The sequence below is a fragment of the Schistocerca serialis genome, chromosome 2 (genome assembly GCF_023864345.2).
Source record: "Schistocerca serialis cubense isolate TAMUIC-IGC-003099 chromosome 2, iqSchSeri2.2, whole genome shotgun sequence".
Lineage (NCBI taxonomy): Eukaryota > Metazoa > Arthropoda > Insecta > Orthoptera > Acrididae > Schistocerca > Schistocerca serialis.
This window is the reverse complement of record NC_064639.1, coordinates 908,177,462-908,196,351: the sequence shown is the minus strand read 5'-3', so window position 1 is coordinate 908,196,351 and position 18,890 is coordinate 908,177,462. Positions and strand designations below refer to the sequence as shown.

Genomic DNA, 18,890 nt, shown 5'->3' with positions numbered 1-18,890 from the left:
AATATAGAGCAGTGCCAGACAGTTCCACACTACCCAATTAGTTGTGCAGTGCTCACAAAATGATCCCCTTTCCACAACCACGGGACACTTGTTCAATCAATGTCTCCATGATCATCCTTCTCAACCCACTGAACAGTGCTCAGGTGTTCCCTCCCACTCCACTACCATTTCGTACAGTCGACAACATGCAACTGACATGGCCAATAATGGCAGTCATCTTGCCTTGCCGCGACCTCAGCTCACCTCACGACAGCAAGAGCTTGGCCACATGAATTCAGCTGACCTTCACTGATCAGGACATGCTCACCTCCACGCCAAGGTATCACAACTTCACACAACCATAGACACTGAAGCTGATGCACCATGGCATTCAGCTATGCTGTCATGCCCTCACCCGGCCGCCGCTGAGATGATGCGACTTGGCTCAATTTCACTGACCGGGAGAACACCACTTTTCCACAGCAACAGTCAATGAACATAGCAAGCAACCTGTCCCACAGGTCCAAGTCTACGTTAGTTCCGTCTGCATTTCAGCTCCTCTGCATGCCATGCAAGCTCTGCCAACGAAATGCACTGTCCGCATCGAATCACAGATGCAACTCAAGATGCCCACCTAGTAAATATGACAATACAACAACCCACACACAGACGTAAACAATAACCACAATGATGTTGTACTGCAGTGATTACACCACCTAGAGAACTGTGACACAACATTAGTCTAGTTACTTCCACTGTGTAACAGTTATACCACAACAATAAATGAGACATTCAACCTCCAGTAGGATAACACAGCTATGAGAAATGATCCACCTGTGACTGGTTCCCAGCCCAGCCACAGCATGGTTAGTCAAGCACATCTCTACAAAGATGATGAGCTGTAAGCACAGTCTCTCTCCCACTTATGCTCTGCACTACCAGAATGGAGAGGGGCTCTATGGAAACACTAAGAGACATAAGAACAGAGTTCAAAATTTAACTATATTTTAGTACACAATAATTCACAAAAACACGTTAGACTAAAGAGGAAAATTAATAATATGTGCTGACAAATGAAAACTATTTTTCAACTTTCACTGAAACAGTATTTCAAATTGTTTCTTTATTTTGCAGACTATTAAAACTCCTTGGCTTAAAATATTCTCATCACCACCATTCATTGCAACTGTCATATCACATTTTGCAGCTAATTATGGACTTTTCATGTTTCTGACAGAATTACCTACTTTTATGAGTGGTATGTTGTCTAAAATTATGATAAATAAAGAATAAAGTACACTGATTTATTATATATGTATCTTTGTTAATGTGGCCTACTATTTATTTTGCAGATACTCTTAATTTTGATCTCCAGAAAACAGGATTTCTTTCTGCTCTCCCCCACTTAGTGATGTGTATTGTCCTTCAGATCTCAGGTCACTTGTATGACTACTTAAATAAGAAGAAAGTTCTTTCTCCCACACTGGTGAGTTAAGTAATCAAATAGATCTGAAAGGTGTTGAAAAACTATTTTAAGATCTAAAGAACCATAAAAATACTGAAATAAAATATGATGGAAACTAAATAGGTTATTACAAAAATTATAGACGCAAAATCTTTCAAAATCTGCATTTTTCTCCCCAGAATAGAATGAAAAAAGTAGAAAGAAAAGTAAATATGCAAAAATTAAAAAGTGAGGATAGTGGGGGAATTTTTTTCTAACTGAATATGACATGCAGGTATAGTAGTATTGCTACAAGAGCAGGCTAAAAGGGAATGGTACATCATGGATACGTGTCATGAAAGAATGTTCAGCTTCAAACAGTTCCTTTATTGGAATATCACAGTCTGTTACACAAACTTACAAAAATGCAGGGGCACTAAGAACGTAGTGTTTGGACAGTAAGTTGGGAATGTTGGTCTCACAGGGAGCGCGCAAGGGATAAGTCCCTGCAGTCGCACTGTCCTCTGTGCCCTCGTTGGCTTAGATGGACAGACCATCTGCCATGTAAACAGGAAATCCCGGGTTCAAGTCCCGGTTGGGGCACACATTTTCAACTGTCCCCACTGATGTATATCAATGCCTGTCGACAGCGTAGGGTCTTGATTTAATTATCATTTCATACAAAAATGTCTGTGAACAGAGGAAACTAGGGCCATTTGGTTTACCAGTACATGTCACGAGCGCCGATCATCCATCAGAAAGATCAGGACATCATCAATATTGTTGTGATACAACAAATGTGACTAATTTAATATAGGAATTGAAGAACTATGCAAGACACAAACAACTGGATTTACATGAGTAGTGTGAGTGTATCTAATGGAACAAAAAGGAACAATGCAAAGATATATACAATTTACAAATGTAGTGACTAAACAAGTACAATAACCAAAGCTATAGCATGACACAATAATGAACTCATGGTCCATAGGCAAACTAATCTCTCAATTTTAGGATTTTGTCTCTTAACGGCTGCATGCTTGATACCGCAGCTGGTTACTTCATTCACAGAGGTGTCAGATCACACTGCACTTGCTATATCATAAGGACTCTGTGAAGCGGATACTCCAGTCAGAAAGGCCACAGTGAGGTGGTGCTGAATCATTACTGCCCCAAAATATCATGTCAGTCCTATGCCAACTAGCCTCTAGAAGTACCAAGGGAAGCCTGCAATGCTGTTCGCTTCGTAGGCACACAAAACTGACTCACCTTTGATGTCATGGGACATCCATTTATTTTGTACTGCTACAACAAACTGTAAAGTTCTTATAAATTAGTAACTTGAACATGTAAGAAACATTTAATAACTTCACTCATCACGTGGACAGCTCAGCATCAGTGCAGGAAGTGTTGGGAGTTGTGAGCACTTCCTATAACATGCTTTTCAGGTAAAAGCCAGGTGCTGCAACAAACAGGTGCATAGCAGAGAAAAGTCTTTTCCTTGGATGCTTACTGCTTCCTGGGTCACATGTCATATGTTAGGGCAGATGGGCGGTGGGCACAAATGCATAGCTGTGAGTCATCACACAGCTCACCCCCCTGTCATCACACGGCTCACCCCTTGCGAGGAGGAGAGAGTTGGTTGATGGACGCAGTGGATGCACCCGGGGCAGCAGTGCAGTGTGATCAGGACTGGGTCTGCTGGTGATGGTAGAGATGGCAGCATGGCATGCAGCGGCCTCTGGGATATCATGTTGTGAGTCAGGTGTGGTAGCAACACCCCACTGTACTGCCAGTGGGGACAGGGGGTGGTTGTAGTCAGGCCTGTCACAGTGTGGAGGTGAAGCCTGATGAGGGTAACAGTTTCCAGGGATGGATGAAGAGATTAGAGCCAGTGCCAAGATGGTAGGGTTGTTGGTGAGGAAGAACTCCAACAATTATGGACAAACAGGTGCTGAGAAATAGTGGAGCAGCCAGGAGCACCTAATGCTGGCCACTACTGGTGTTTGGGGACCATGCACATGGTGACTGGCAGTTTCCAGCATCACTGCCAGTTCTTTTTTGGTTCCAGTAAAGATCACTGGTACCCTAAATGTCAAACATCCCAGCCATCACTAGCTGTTTGGGAGAGGGGGATGTGCACTGGCAGCCATAGACATTGTCAGATGGGGCGGGCACAGCATGGGGCAGGATTTTGCCAGTCATGTGAACTGTAAGCTCACTAAGTCCATGGAGGGTTCATGGCATTTGGAGTGCTTGGGCGTTGATGTGGCCTGTCCTTGTGGGGAATAGTGCAGAGGGCATTGTGACACGGCGTAGTGGTGGTGACAGTGTGGGGGCTCGTGATTCAAAAAGGCTGTCCACCACAAAGGCCGCCACATCCTCATTTGTATAGTCATGTGTGGCTAACACCACGTCCTCATTTGTATAGTCATGTGTGGCTAACACCACGTGGATTGTGAGGTGCAGATGTGGGAACCAATTTGCAAGTGATAGTGTTTTGGGAACGATCACAGGCTCTGCAAGTGGGCAGAGATGCTGGAAGAACTGTAGGGGCTGCATGCCAGCGCATTCCTCTGATGAAGCCAGCATTATCAGCCAGTCTCTTAGGGCACTGAATCTGCCTGATTGTGGCTGCCAGACCACGTGATTGTCTGCTAGGGCAGACAAGCAGCAGACACAAATGCATACTAGTGCATCCGTACAGTATGATAAAACATCTAAATGTCATGATAAAAGAGATAAAATAGAAAACTGGTCATTAAACTTAACTATTTAAAATACTAACCAACAATTAAAACTTCAGAAAACTAGGACATTTCTCTTGTAGTGATGGCAGCAGATTTTTCAGAGATAAAAGTGCATCCAACTGGGATGAGAAGTACAGACACAAGAAACAGTAATATACAAGGGAAGCTTAGAAAATAACACACAATAATTTTACTATCAAAAAGTTTAATATGTAAAAAAAAAAAAAAAAAAATTAAAAATCTCAAATGAACTTATAATTTTACCTACTTTTCTACATAGTCACCAACATTCTCAACACATTTTTCTCATTGTGGTACCAATTTGAATACACACTGTTTGTAGAAATCTGAAGTCTGTTTGGTTGCAGTATAGCCATTTGGAGGCTGCTGATTTCACTTTCACATCTGTCATAAAGCATTGATCAGTCAGGAATTTCTTCTTGGGAGTAAACAGACAAAAGTCTGATGATCGATGCTGTATGGTGGACAATGGCGCAACTTGGACCCAAATTTGACAATTTTCTCATGAACAGGAGTAGCACTATGGGGGCAAGCACTGTCATGAAGAAGTTTGACACTGTCAGTATCAATGTTGTGATGTTTCTCATGAAGGACATGATGCAACTTAGCCAAAGTTTTAATGCAGGCTGCAGCATTCACAGTTGTCCTGTTTCAGCAAAGTTCACCAATAACATGCCATGCATATCCCAGAAAACTGTTACAAGGACTTTCCTAGCAGATTCAGTCACTTTGATGTTTTTTTTTCTCTCTTTTTTTTCTGGGATACCAGCATGTTTCCACTCCACAGAGTCCTGCTGTGTTTCAGCATGTAGTGGTACACCAACGACTCGTCATCAGTGACTGTTCCTTTCATAAAGCCATGCCCTTCTGCTGCAGAACATGTGAAGTGATCCATGCTTGTCATCATTGTCTGGTCCTTTTGGTTGTCTGTTAGGTTTGTAGGTACCCAGTGAGCACTAACTTTACAAAATTTCAGTTTGTCACGAACAGTATCATATATCGCACCATAGGAAGTGTTGAACTGGTGCAATAAGGTCTGCAATTGCACACACCATTCATTCGAAGTAGCTGCCTCAATGTGAGGGTTGCAGCTGTTACCAGCCACCTGGAGCATGGCGAATCACTAAGGTTCACATGGCCCTTTTGGAAGAATGCACAGTACATGGAGAAATTGCTACAGTACTTACCATTGTACTCATACATGCCATGCTTCTCCCTGTGAATTTCATTTAATTTATTCCCTTTAACCCACAAATATTAAACTATACTTAACTGCTATTCACAAGCTGATGACAGTAATGTGTGCACATATTTGTTTCATAGTTCAGGCTTCTCTCACTAGAGCTGCACATGAAAACAAGATACCCTCTCTAGTGCTAGTTTCAAACAATAGCATCATGAAATTCCAACATTCCAGCTGTGGTACCAGGGGGAAAATTATTGTGCATTACTTTCTGATCCTCTTCCATAGAAAGAATCAGTAGGATAGAAAAGGGTGTATATCAAATGTTTAAAAGCAGCATACATAAAGAGGAAATGGAAGAAAAAAAAGATACATTAATCAAGGGTGTAGCACAAAATTAGAAAAGGGGAAAAAGATATGGAAAAGAAAGGGGGGATAATAAATAATAAAAAAATGTTTATATTAGAAAATGATGCTCCAGAAGATGTAAGATCAAATAAGAGAGAGTCAAAACAAGAGATATTTGATAGTGAAAGCAGTCAATATGGTATTTACAATCAAAGCAAACCAGCTGATTAGTCTGGAGAAGTAAGGTACTACATCCCATCAAGTTACTTTATCAATAATATTCTAAGGACAATTTTTTATTTATAAACCTGTAGCATATGTAATGTAAAATAATGTGATTATTTCTGGTGCTAAACTTAAGTAATTCACTATTGCACCTATTTCTCTGTGTATGATGTATATGTGTAAAAGGGAATACACCAACAGGTTGAAAACAACTCATTTAATGAGGTGGGTAGACAATCAGGTAGACAGTCTTTGACTAAAACACTATAAATAAAAGGGGGAGAGGGTGAGGGTGAGGGAGAGGGCGAGGGAGAGAAAGGAGAGCAAAATGAGATGAGGGTGAGGGTGGTCGGTGGAGTCAAGGAAAGAGGGATGAGTGAGAGGAGGGAGAAGGAAAATGGAGAGACAGAGAAAGGAGGTAGAAAGGGGAGCAAAATGAGAAGAGGACAGGGCAGATGAACAGGGAGAGGAGAAGGTGAGGATGAGGTATGTATGAGGGAATAAGAATGCAAGGGAAAGGAGAGTACAGAATTCTAAGACAGTATTAAAAAAAACACAAACTCAAAGCCTGTCATCCAGTCTCTGTCAGTTAATTTTCTTTCAACAGTGACATTGAGCTACATATCATCAATTCAGTGATGAATGATTATATTATATTTACTGATTTCACTGCAGTTTCAAAGGCAAAATAAATGTAGATTTTACTGCACTTTGATATGGGACTAAATTCTTGATCTAACACTGTAATTTAGTTCTTTGAGACATATGCAGGGTATACATAAAGTCCAGGAACACTTTCAATTATTTATTGCACAAGAACCAAACATTTTACAGATATCATACATATGTCATTTTAAAGTGAAACCATGAAAGTCTTTTTTTCATGTATACTGCCACAGATTAGTTTGGTAATTTGCTGATAGTGAGCGCTAGTTGCAATCATGGCAAGTTCAAGTGTGAGAGCACTTCACTGAGAGCACTCTCACTGGATATCCCTACTTGGATTTTGGAGCTATGGCTGATGCCTCAAATGCAATTGGACTCTCCGTTCATCTTTCAGCAGGATGGGGCTCCACCCCATTTTCAGCGTGAAGGTCGTGGGTACCTGAACACTGAGCTGCTGCATCAGTGGATGGGCCGTGCTACAGAAGGGGACAGCTGTTTCATGAAATGGCCTCCCCGATCACCAGATCTCACACCGTGTGACTTTTTCTATGGAGACACATTAAAGATCTGGTGTGTATACTGCCTCTACCATGTGATATAGCAGAGCTTTGGGAGAGAATATGGGAAGTGACTTCCATTGTCAACAATGCCATGCTGGGACAGGTATGGCAAGAATTTGATTACTGTATTGACATCTGCCGGGTCACTCATGGTTCGCATATTCAAAGATTGTAAAAAAAAAACTTTCAGAGTTTCTCTTCAAAATGCAATATGTATGACATCTGTAAAATGTTTAGTTCTTGTACAATAAATAATTGAAAGTGTTGTCGGACTTTATGTACACTCTGTATACATACCTACACCATAATGTGTAGCTGTGAAGTGGCACACTCTGTTATACCAAGGTAGTGCCACACACATACACATCAGATAAATTTTATGTATTTACATAAACATTTGTGCATATTAGAAAAAACATTAACATTTTACTAGATTTTGAAAAACGGAAATAATGTTCAGTAAATTCTTTCATTTTGTTAATTTGTACTTAGTTTATAATACAGTCAGCATACTTTAGTGGCAGGAAATAAAACTACTAGTTTTTTGCATGTGTACTGTTTGTATTGTGAATGCTTAACTGATAAAAATTTGTGTTTACAGTTGCGAAAGTTGTTTCTTTGTGGATCGTTTACCATACAGGCTGCACTTTTAGTGCTAGCTTCTTATCTCAGGATACCTGCAGCAGTTGCACTGTGTCTAACAATGTGTCTGGGGGCAGGTGCATTATGCTATACAGCTCTGTGGTAGGTACATACAAGAATCTATGTACAAAATAAATAAATTAATTATATATGTGTTATGTAATAAACATATTAATATAATAAAATATACAGAGTGATTCAAAAGTAATGTCTCATAGGATAAATTTGGTATTAGTAGAGACATCAAAAACTACCACCAGAGGAACGGCCCACCACAACCACACTGCCAAAAGTAGTTAGTTAGTGCAGTGCATAGTACAATGTGGCTGGTTGTGAGCAGTTGATTAATGCACTCTGATGGAGGATATTAAAGGGACATCAATTATCACAACTGTGTAGTGGTGCTGTTCTACATTGTGGTGATTCATATAGGAATTTACTTATGTCAGGAGCAGACTGAAATGGTTCTCATCCATGCAGCAGGCATGAGTCAGTGGGAAGCAGTAACAGGAGAACCAACATTATCTTAATCACAGAATGATTGGCTGTTTGATCAAATGGTTCAAGTCTACAGGCATTTACATGACAAAAGACATTCTGAATGACCACGCACAGCAATTAGGGTTACACAATCAGCAGCTGTACTACCTAATGTCAACAAGCAACATGGCATGGCATCAGCCAGGCGTCCATATCCAGAATGCTGTCCTCCAACCATTTCCATCCCGGTCGAATCCACTTTGTGAAATAACTTCATGGTGATGATGCTGACAGGTGGGTGCAGTTCTTTGGATGGTTTGAAGAAAGATGCACACACCAGCAGAACATTGAAGCTTACATTTTCTTCAGTGATAAAACCAGTTTCTGTCTGAACATGAAACGAAGCTTTCCCTTTGTGACTTCTGAAGAGGGGTAGATGGTGACACAGATGTGTGATTAGAGCCTCTCAATACTCAAAAATTTTACCTGATCATTTCTATTTTACAAAATATACCGTATTTGCTCGAATCTAAGCCGCACTCGAATCTAAGCCGCACCTGAAAAATGAGACTCGAAATCAAGGAAAAAAAAAAAATTCCCGAATCTAAGCCGCACCTGAAATTTGAGACTCGAAATTCAAGGGGAGAGAAAAGTTTTAGGCCGCACCTTCAAATCGGAACAAAGTTGGTCCATTGTAATATGAGACACAATTTAGGTCGAATGAAAGACGATACAGCTACAATAGTTTGGTTCGAGTCGTAAGCTTAGCAGTTAAGCTTTACCAGGTAGCCATTGCTATGTGTCAGGTGCTGCGTCTGTATTTATACGGGTACCCTCCCTTTTTCATGTGCTTCGTGTGGTTTGAATCGATTGCTTATTTTGCTTTGATCTGATAAGTGCCGTTTTCTTTGTTATAGGCGTTTACGTCACTCTAAGCTGAAAATGCATTACTGTACTGCGTCATGCATTGTTTGTCGCATTCTGATAGTGAGTGTTTACGGCCTGTCGCCGCCCGCGGCATGGCTTGCTTTTGTGCGCGCTACCGCCGCTTACAATTAAAAAAAGAGAGGAATTGTCTCATTAGCGAAACAATGGCAAGTGACTGCTACTTGTTGTTACTTACACTGCTGCTTTCTTTGATAATGATCAACAAGAACCAAATAATAGACTGCGTTTGATAGAACATGTTCTGAACGAGAGTTAGGCGAAAATTTTTCTCCGTTTGAAAATCTTTGCGGCCGCTTCTTTAGTACATCAAATTCTGCACAGAAATTAGTGATTTTAGATTTAAAAATCTAGTCAGCTGCCGTGCTTCATTTCTGACTGTATCACTATTAGGCATTGACGCAGAGGTTTTGGCGCCAGTATTTATCTCTGTGCCTACAAAGCATGCCTGTGTAGCGCTACATATATTCGACGGCAGAAGTAAGTTGTGGCGGCACCTACCAACATTTTTCAGAACTTCCGCTTGCTTTGCACTCGATTCTAGGCCGCAGGCGGTTTTTTGGATTACAAAATCCGGAAAAAAAGTGCGGCTTAGATTCGAGTAAATACGGTATGTATGATAAAGATATTGTCATTTACGTAAATGTTGTTATAGATCAATATTTCCATCAAGTGTTAAACTCTTTGTAATGTATCACCTTTGTTCTGATGGCATGAAAAGTTGTGAGTTAGTTGAAGAAGGTGAGTATTTGTGTTTGGTACTGGTAGAAGCCTGAACTGATTTGGAATACTAAAAATAGCATCCATTAAAGTAAAATGTAACTTTATCTTGTGAACAGAAGTTTGTATCGTGTGTGTTAGCCATCAATTTTGGAAAGAACAAATATTTTTAGGAGATAGAAAGAAGGATGTTAATTTCTGGTCAACACCTTTATTTTCCTGACCGTTAATGATTAATAATGGAACTTACATTGTTAAGGATTATTTTCGGCAACTAGGCGTCTTCACATAAAAATGATAGAAATCTGGGCCTCTCTGGCAATCATCCCCTTGCAGAAAAACTGGTTGAGGAGCTGAGGCACTGTTTTAACATTAAATTAAGATGAGTATACATATATATCTGGATCTTCATGTAATAACCAGTTTACGGACAATCTATAACTCCATTTTCGACCAAATACCACTATACCTTTATATGTCAGGTTATTCTGACACGAAAGTGTTAAGGAATTTGAATTTATACTTTTTCTTATCAAACTTTTTTTTTTAACCTGGAAGGCTCAAATGGGTCTAAGCACTATGGGGCTTAACATCTGAGGTCATCAGTTCCCTAACCTTGAAAGCGATTGGTTAATTAGAAACAGGAGAATGAATAGACACAATGCCATCCATCAGGCAAACAACACTCCCCATCTCGCTGAAGAGGCATACACCAGTCTAACCCTAGGTTCAATGAGTGGTGTGCATATATGGGGATGCCCTCATTGGTTACATATATTTTAATGGAATGCTCAGTGCTGCACACTACAGATATCATCTTGAGGAAACGTTGCTACCCTATCTGAACTACCTATCGGCCACTCAAACAGAGATGTAGGTTTTTCTTCCAGCAGGACGGCGCACTGCCACACTTCGAATGAAACACTAACCAACTTCTGGAAGGGGTGTCTCCTAGCTACTGGACTGGCAAGTGGGGTCCAATGGAATGGGCACCACTGGACTTTTTCCTTTGGGAGGCATGTCAAGTCTACATTCTACATCAAAATAACAAGAACATTAATTGACCTGCAGGAAAATATCACTAGAGCCTGTACAGAAATACCAGCAGCGGTATTATGGTCAGTGTCCAGCAGTGTCCGTCACTGTGTTCAGGTGTGGCATCTGCAGGATGACAGTCAGTTTGAACTCCCTGTGTGTTAGAGGTACATGTGAACAACTGGCCCAGGGGTGCTGGTTGCATTTTTACTGTTTCATGCCTTGATTGACCAATGATGCAACATTTTGTTTGTATGATTAAAGCACATCTGTAGCATGCACTCATCTCTTCATATTTTCACTTTCTCAAATAATTACAACTTTGTCTTATGGGCCAAGACTACTGAATCACCTATGTAGACTTTGTCCTATGGAACATGACTGTCGAATCACAATGTACACAATAATATATATATATATATATATATATATATATAATAGAGGGAAACATTCCACGTGGGAAAAATATATCTAAAAAGAAAGATGATGAAACTTACCAAACAAAAGCGCTGGCAGGTCGATAGACACACAAACAAACACAAACATACACACAAAATTCTAGCTTTCGCAACCAATGGTTGCCTCGTCAGGAAAGAGGGAAGGAGAAGGAAAGACAAAAGGATATGGGTTTTAAGGGAGAGGGTAAGGAGTCATTCCAATCCCGGGAGCGGAAAGACTTACCTTAGGGGGAAAAAAGGACAGGTATACACTCGCACACACACACATATCCATCCACACATACACAGACACAAGCAGACATTTGTAAAGGCAAAGAGTTTGGGCAGAGATGTCAGTCGGGGCAGATGTACAGAGGCAAAGATGAAGTTGAAAGACAGGTGAGGTATGAGCGGCGGCAAATTGAAATTAGAAATTAGCGGAGATTGAGGCCTGGCGGATAGCGAGAAGAAAGGATATGCTGAAGGGCAAGTTCCCATCTCCGGAGTTCTGACAGGTTGGTGTTGGTGGGAAGTATCCAGATAACCCGGACGGTGTAACACTGTGCCAAGATGTGCTGGCCGTGCACCAAGGCATGTTTAGCCACAGGGTGATCCTCATTACCAACAAACACTGTCTGCCTGTGTCCATTCATGCGAATGGACAGTTTGTTGCTGGTCATTCCCACATAGAACGCTTCACAGTGTAGGCAGGTCAGTTGGTAAATCACGTGGGTGCTTTCACACGTGGCTCTGCCTTTGATCGTGTACACCTTCCGGGTTACAGGACTGGAATAGGTGGTGGTGGGAGGGTGCATGGGACAGGTTTTACACCGGGGGCGGTTACAGGGGTAGGAGCCAGAGGGTAGGGAAGGTGGTTTGGGGATTTCATAGGGATGAACTAAGAGGTTGCGAAGGTTAGGTGGACGGCGGAAAGACACTCTTGGTGGAGTGGGGAGGATTTCATGAAGGATGGATCTCATTTCAGGGCAGGATTTGAGGAAGTCGTATCCCTGCTGGAGAGCCACATTCAGAATCTGATCCAGTCCCGGAAAGTATCCCGTCACAAGTGGGGCACTTTTGGGGTTCTTCTGTGGAAGGTTCCGGGTTTGAGGAGATGAGGATGTGGCTCTGGTTATTTGCTTCTGTACCAGGTCGGGAGGGTAGTTACGGGATGCAAAAGCTGTTTTCAGGTTGTTGGTGTAATGGTTCAAGGATTCCGGACTGGAGCAGATTCGTTTGCCACGAAGACCAAGGCTGTAGGGAAGGGACCGTTTGATGTGGAATGGGTGGCAGCTGTCATAATGGAGGTACTGTTGTTTGTTGGTGGGTTTAATGTGGACGGACGTGTGAAGCTGGCCATTGGACAGGTGGAGGTCAACGTCAAGGAAAGTGGCATGGGATTTGGAGTAGGACCAGGTGAATCTGATGGAACCAAAGGAGTTAAGGTTGGAAAGGAAATTCTGGAGTTCTTCTTCACTGTGAGTCCAGATCACGAAAATGTCATCAATAAATCTGTACCAAACTTCGGGTTGGCAGGCCTGGGTAACCAGGAAGGCTTCCTCTAAGCGACCCATGAATAGGTTGGCATACGAGGGGGCCATCCTGGTACCCATGGCTGTTCCCTTTAATTGTTGGTATGTCTGGCCTTCAAAAGTGAAGAAGTTGTGGGTCAGGATGAAGCTGGCTAAGGTAATGAGGAAAGAGGTTTTAGGTAGGGCGGCAGGTGATCGGCGTGAAAGGAAGTGCTCCATCGCAGTGAGGCCCTGGACATGCGGAATATTTGTGTATAAGGAAGTGGCATCAATGGTTACAAGGATGGTTTCCGGGGGTAACAGACTGGGTAGGGATTCCAGGCGTTTGAGAAAGTGGTTGGTGTCTTTGATGAAGGATGGGAGACTGCATGTAATGGGTTGAAGGTGTTGATCTACGTAGGCAGAGGTGCGTTCGGTGGGGGCTTGGTAACCAGCTACAATGGGACGGCCGGGATGATTGGGTTTGTGAATTTTGGGAAGAAGGTAGAAGGTAGGGGTGCGGGGTGTTGGTGGGGTCAGGAGGTTGATGGAATCGGGTGAAAGGTTTTGTAGGGGGCCTAAGGTTCTGAGGATTCCTTGAAGCTCCGCCTGGACTTCAGGAATGGGATTGCCTTGGCAAACTTTGTAAGTAGTGTTGTCTGAAAGCTGACGCAGTCCCTCAGCCACATACTCCCGACGATCAAGTACCACAGTTGTGGAACCCTTGTCCGCCGGAAGAATGACGATGGATCGGTCAGCCTTCAGATCACGGATAGCCTGGGCTTCAGCAGTGGTGATGTTGGGAGTAGGATTAAGGTTTTTTAAGAAGGATTGAGAGGCAAGGCTGGAAGTCAGAAATTCCTGGAAGGTTAGGAGAGGGTGATTTTGAGGAAGAGGAGGTGGGTCCCGCTGTGACGGAGGACGGAACTGTTCCAGGCATGGTTCAATTTGGATAGTGTCTTGGGGAATTGGATCATTAGGAGTAGGATTAGGATCATTTTTCTTCGTGGCAAAGTGATATTTCCAGCAGAGAGTACGGGTGTAGGACAGTAAATCTTTGACGAGGGCTGTTTGGTTAAATCTGGGAGTGGGGCTGAAGGTGAGGCCTTTGGATAGGACAGAGGTTTCGGATTGGGAGAGAGGTTTGGAGGAAAGGTTAACTACTGAATTGGGGTGTTGTGGTTCCAGATTGCGTTGATTGGAATTTTGAGGTTTTGGAGGGAGTGGAGCTGGAAGTGGGAGATTGAGTAGATGGGAGAGACTGGGTTTGTGTGCAATGAGAGGAGGTTGAGGTTTGCTGGAAAGGTTGTGAAGGGTGAGTGAGTTGCCTTTCCGGAGGTGGGAAACCAGGAGATTGGATAGTTTGCACACAAACCCAGTCTCTCCCATCTACTCAATCTCCCACTTCCAGCTCCACTCCCTCCAAAACCTCAAAATTCCAATCAACGCAATCTGGAACCACAACACCCCAATTCAGTAGTTAACCTTTCCTCCAAACCTCTCTCCCAATCCGAAACCTCTGTCCTATCCAAAGGCCTCACCTTCAGCCCCACTCCCAGATTTAACCAAACAGCCCTCGTCAAAGATTTACTGTCCTACACCCGTACTCTCTGCTGGAAATATCACTTTGCCACGAAGAAAAATGATCCTAATCCTACTCCTAATGATCCAATTCCCCAAGACACTATCCAAATTGAACCATGCCTGGAACAGTTCCGTCCTCCGTCACAGCGGGACCCACCTCCTCTTCCTCAAAATCACCCTCTCCTAACCTTCCAGGAATTTCTGACTTCCAGCCTTGCCTCTCAATCCTTCTTAAAAAACCTTAATCCTACTCCCAACATCACCACTGCTGAAGCCCAGGCTATCCGTGATCTGAAGGCTGACCGATCCATCGTCATTCTTCCGGCGGACAAGGGTTCCACAACTGTGGTACTTGATCGTCGGGAGTATGTGGCTGAGGGACTGCGTCAGCTTTCAGACAACACTACTTACAAAGTTTGCCAAGGCAATCCCATTCCTGAAGTCCAGGCGGAGCTTCAAGGAATCCTCAGAACCTTAGGCCCCCTACAAAACCTTTCACCCGATTCCATCAACCTCCTGACCCCACCAACACCCCGCACCCCTACCTTCTACCTTCTTCCCAAAATTCACAAACCCAATCATCCCGGCCGTCCCATTGTAGCTGGTTACCAAGCCCCCACCGAACGCATCTCTGCCTACGTAGATCAACACCTTCAACCCATTACATGCAGTCTCCCATCCTTCATCAAAGACACCAACCACTTTCTCAAACGCCTGGAATCCCTACCCAGTCTGTTACCCCCGGAAACCATCCTTGTAACCATTGATGCCACTTCCTTATACACAAATATTCCGCATGTCCAGGGCCTCGCTGCGATGGAGCACTTCCTTTCACGCCGATCACCTGCCGCCCTACCTAAAACCTCTTTCCTCATTACCTTAGCCAGCTTCATCCTGACCCACAACTTCTTCACTTTTGAAGGCCAGACATACCAACAATTAAAGGGAACAGCCATGGGTACCAGGATGGCCCCCTCGTATGCCAACCTATTCATGGGTCGCTTAGAGGAAGCCTTCCTGGTTACCCAGGCCTGCCAACCCGAAGTTTGGTACAGATTTATTGATGACATTTTCGTGATCTGGACTCACAGTGAAGAAGAACTCCAGAATTTCCTCTCCAACCTTAACTCCTTTGGTTCCATCAGATTCACCTGGTCCTACTCCAAATCCCATGCCACTTTCCTTGACGTTGACCTCCACCTGTCCAATGGCCAGCTTCACACGTCCGTCCACATTAAACCCACCAACAAACAACAGTACCTCCATTATGACAGCTGCCACCCATTCCACATCAAACGGTCCCTTCCCTACAGCCTTGGTCTTCGTGGCAAACGAATCTGCTCCAGTCCGGAATCCTTGAACCATTACACCAACAACCTGAAAACAGCTTTTGCATCCCGTAACTACCCTCCCGACCTGGTACAGAAGCAAATAACCAGAGCCACATCCTCATCTCCTCAAACCCGGAACCTTCCACAGAAGAACCCCAAAAGTGCCCCACTTGTGACGGGATACTTTCCGGGACTGGATCAGATTCTGAATGTGGCTCTCCAGCAGGGATACGACTTCCTCAAATCCTGCCCTGAAATGAGATCCATCCTTCATGAAATCCTCCCCACTCCACCAAGAGTGTCTTTCCGCCGTCCACCTAACCTTCGCAACCTCTTAGTTCATCCCTATGAAATCCCCAAACCACCTTCCCTACCCTCTGGCTCCTACCCCTGTAACCGCCCCCGGTGTAAAACCTGTCCCATGCACCCTCCCACCACCACCTATTCCAGTCCTGTAACCCGGAAGGTGTACACGATCAAAGGCAGAGCCACGTGTGAAAGCACCCACGTGATTTACCAACTGACCTGCCTACACTGTGAAGCGTTCTATGTGGGAATGACCAGCAACAAACTGTCCATTCGCATGAATGGACACAGGCAGACAGTGTTTGTTGGTAATGAGGATCACCCTGTGGCTAAACATGCCTTGGTGCACGGCCAGCACATCTTGGCACAGTGTTACACCGTCCGGGTTATCTGGATACTTCCCACCAACACCAACCTGTCAGAACTCCGGAGATGAGAACTTGCCCTTCAGCATATCCTTTCTTCTCGCTATCCGCCAGGCCTCAATCTCCGCTAATTTCTAATTTCAATTTGCCGCCGCTCATACCTCACCTGTCTTTCAACTTCATCTTTGCCTCTGTACATCTGCCCCGACTGACATCTCTGCCCAAACTCTTTGCCTTTACAAATGTCTGCTTGTGTCTGTGTATGTGTGGATGGATATGTGTGTGTGTGCGAGTGTATACCTGTCCTTTTTTCCCCCTAAGGTAAGTCTTTCCGCTCCCGGGATTGGAATGACTCCTTACCCTCTCCCTTAAAACCCATATCCTTTTGTCTTTCCTTCTCCTTCCCTCTTTCCTGACGAGGCAACCATTGGTTGCGAAAGCTAGAATTTTGTGTGTATGTTTGTGTTTGTTTGTGTGTCTATCGACCTGCCAGCGCTTTTGTTTGGTAAGTTTCATCATCTTTCTTTTTATATATATATATATATATATATATATATATATATATATATATATATATATATATATATATATATATATATATATCATTATGTTAATTAATTATATAGGTGAGTTGTTGCCTTTCCCTTATTTTACATATTCCTCCTACCAGGAACATCTGTTATTGTTATAAATTAATTAATTAGATATGTTGCCTAATATGCAATCAAGGATGTGTAAATACTTGTGACACAGTGCCTTTTATTTAGGCCTCTCCCAAACTAGAGTATGTGTTGGCTTTGTATCTTCTGTATTATTTTTGCATTTTTACTAACCCTTTTCCCTTTTCTGGTGACATAATAGGCAATTGCAGTAGATACAGCATAGTGGACTTTTTAATCAATGTTCCTCCTACTCATAATGCAACAGCCTCTTATCCTCCCAACTTGTAACCAAGCATTCTTCTTCTTCCTTTTAGACATACTCCTAATCTTCAGTTTTCCTCCTGATGTTTCAGTTTGTCAACTATATTCAAATTTTTTTTATTTTTTTACACATTCATTACATTATGTACTTCAAATCTTTCATGTGAATCTTCTGGGAAGATGTATGAGAGAAAAATATAAATTAATAAAGTTATCAGCTGCTACAAACTTAATTAATAAGAAAATATTGTTAAACTGCTATAAAACATTTGTCCCTACTAAAGTTAGATACAACATAATCAACAAGAAAACTTCTACTTTTGAAACAGTACTGTTTCCTCACTCATATCAATAGTTGCCTTTAATCTCTTATTGGCAGCTTTATATTTATATTAAAACATTGTTTTTCTTTTAAGATAGCAGTTTTTCTATGAGTAACAACAAAGACTTATTAATAATACTGATGTCTGTATTTCCAAGTGATGTTCTGATAATCTTAACACATCTTCAGATATTCTACTTGTTCATTTACTTTCTTACATCAATATTAAAATCTCTTTCTTTTTATCTAAGATATTTTTGTAAACAATGTAGGAAAAAAAAATGGTTCAAATGGCTCTGAGCACTATGGGACTCAACTGCTGTGGTCATAAGTCCCCTAGAACTTAGAACTACTTAAACCTAACTAACCTAAGGACAGCACACAACACCCAGCCATCACGAGGCAGAGAAAATTCCTGACCCCGCCGGGAATCGAACCCGGGAACCCGGGCGTGGGAAGCGAGAACGCTACCGCACGACCACGAGATGCGGGCAATGTAGGAAAAGAAAGATTGCTACTTACCATAAAGATGAAACATTAAGTTGCAGACAGGCACAATTAAAAGACACTTACACAAAGCTTTTGGCAACAGTCTTCATAAGAAAAAGAGAAACACACAGCATTCATTCACACAAGCAAGAACACCTCACACACACAATACCACCAACACTAACAGTTTGGGCCATAACACAACTATCACATGGTATGGAAGCAGCAATCTGAAGGGGTAGGGGAAGGGATAGTAGTGTAAGGGTGGGGCAGAGAGGAGCACTGTCTGGTGGAGTGTACAGGGGCTAGAACGCCAACAGGCACTGTATCAGGAAGTTGTTAGGCATGGAGATGTGGAGAAAATGGAGCAAAAAAGGAGTGGGGAAAGATGGGTGGTATATTGCAGAGGGCATCAAACAAAGAGGGTGAGATACAAAAAGGGGAGGAGATTATAGGACAGACAGATCAGAAACTGTTGGATGGAATGTGTGGGTGGTATGTTACTGTAGGTTGAGGCCAGGATACTTAGGAGAGCAGAGAATGTTTTGCAAGGATAACACCCATCTGCACAGTTCAGAAAACTGGCAGTGGAGGGGAGGATCCAGATGGCTCAGATAGCAAAGC

At 42.8% G+C, this 18,890-nt stretch overlaps 1 protein-coding gene across 1 annotated transcript in view; it reads left to right on the top strand.

Moving 5' to 3' along the window:
- The window catches only part of LOC126456326 (vesicular glutamate transporter 1-like), a 51,147-nt gene that overhangs the window by 29,756 nt on the left and 2,501 nt on the right, over positions 1–18,890 (top strand). The window contains exons 5-7 of the mRNA XM_050092075.1: positions 1,114–1,237; positions 1,332–1,465; positions 7,778–7,920. Of these exons, the coding sequence (XP_049948032.1) occupies positions 1,114–1,237; positions 1,332–1,465; positions 7,778–7,920 (401 nt within the window). The remainder of the gene's footprint in view (positions 1–1,113; positions 1,238–1,331; positions 1,466–7,777; positions 7,921–18,890) is intronic.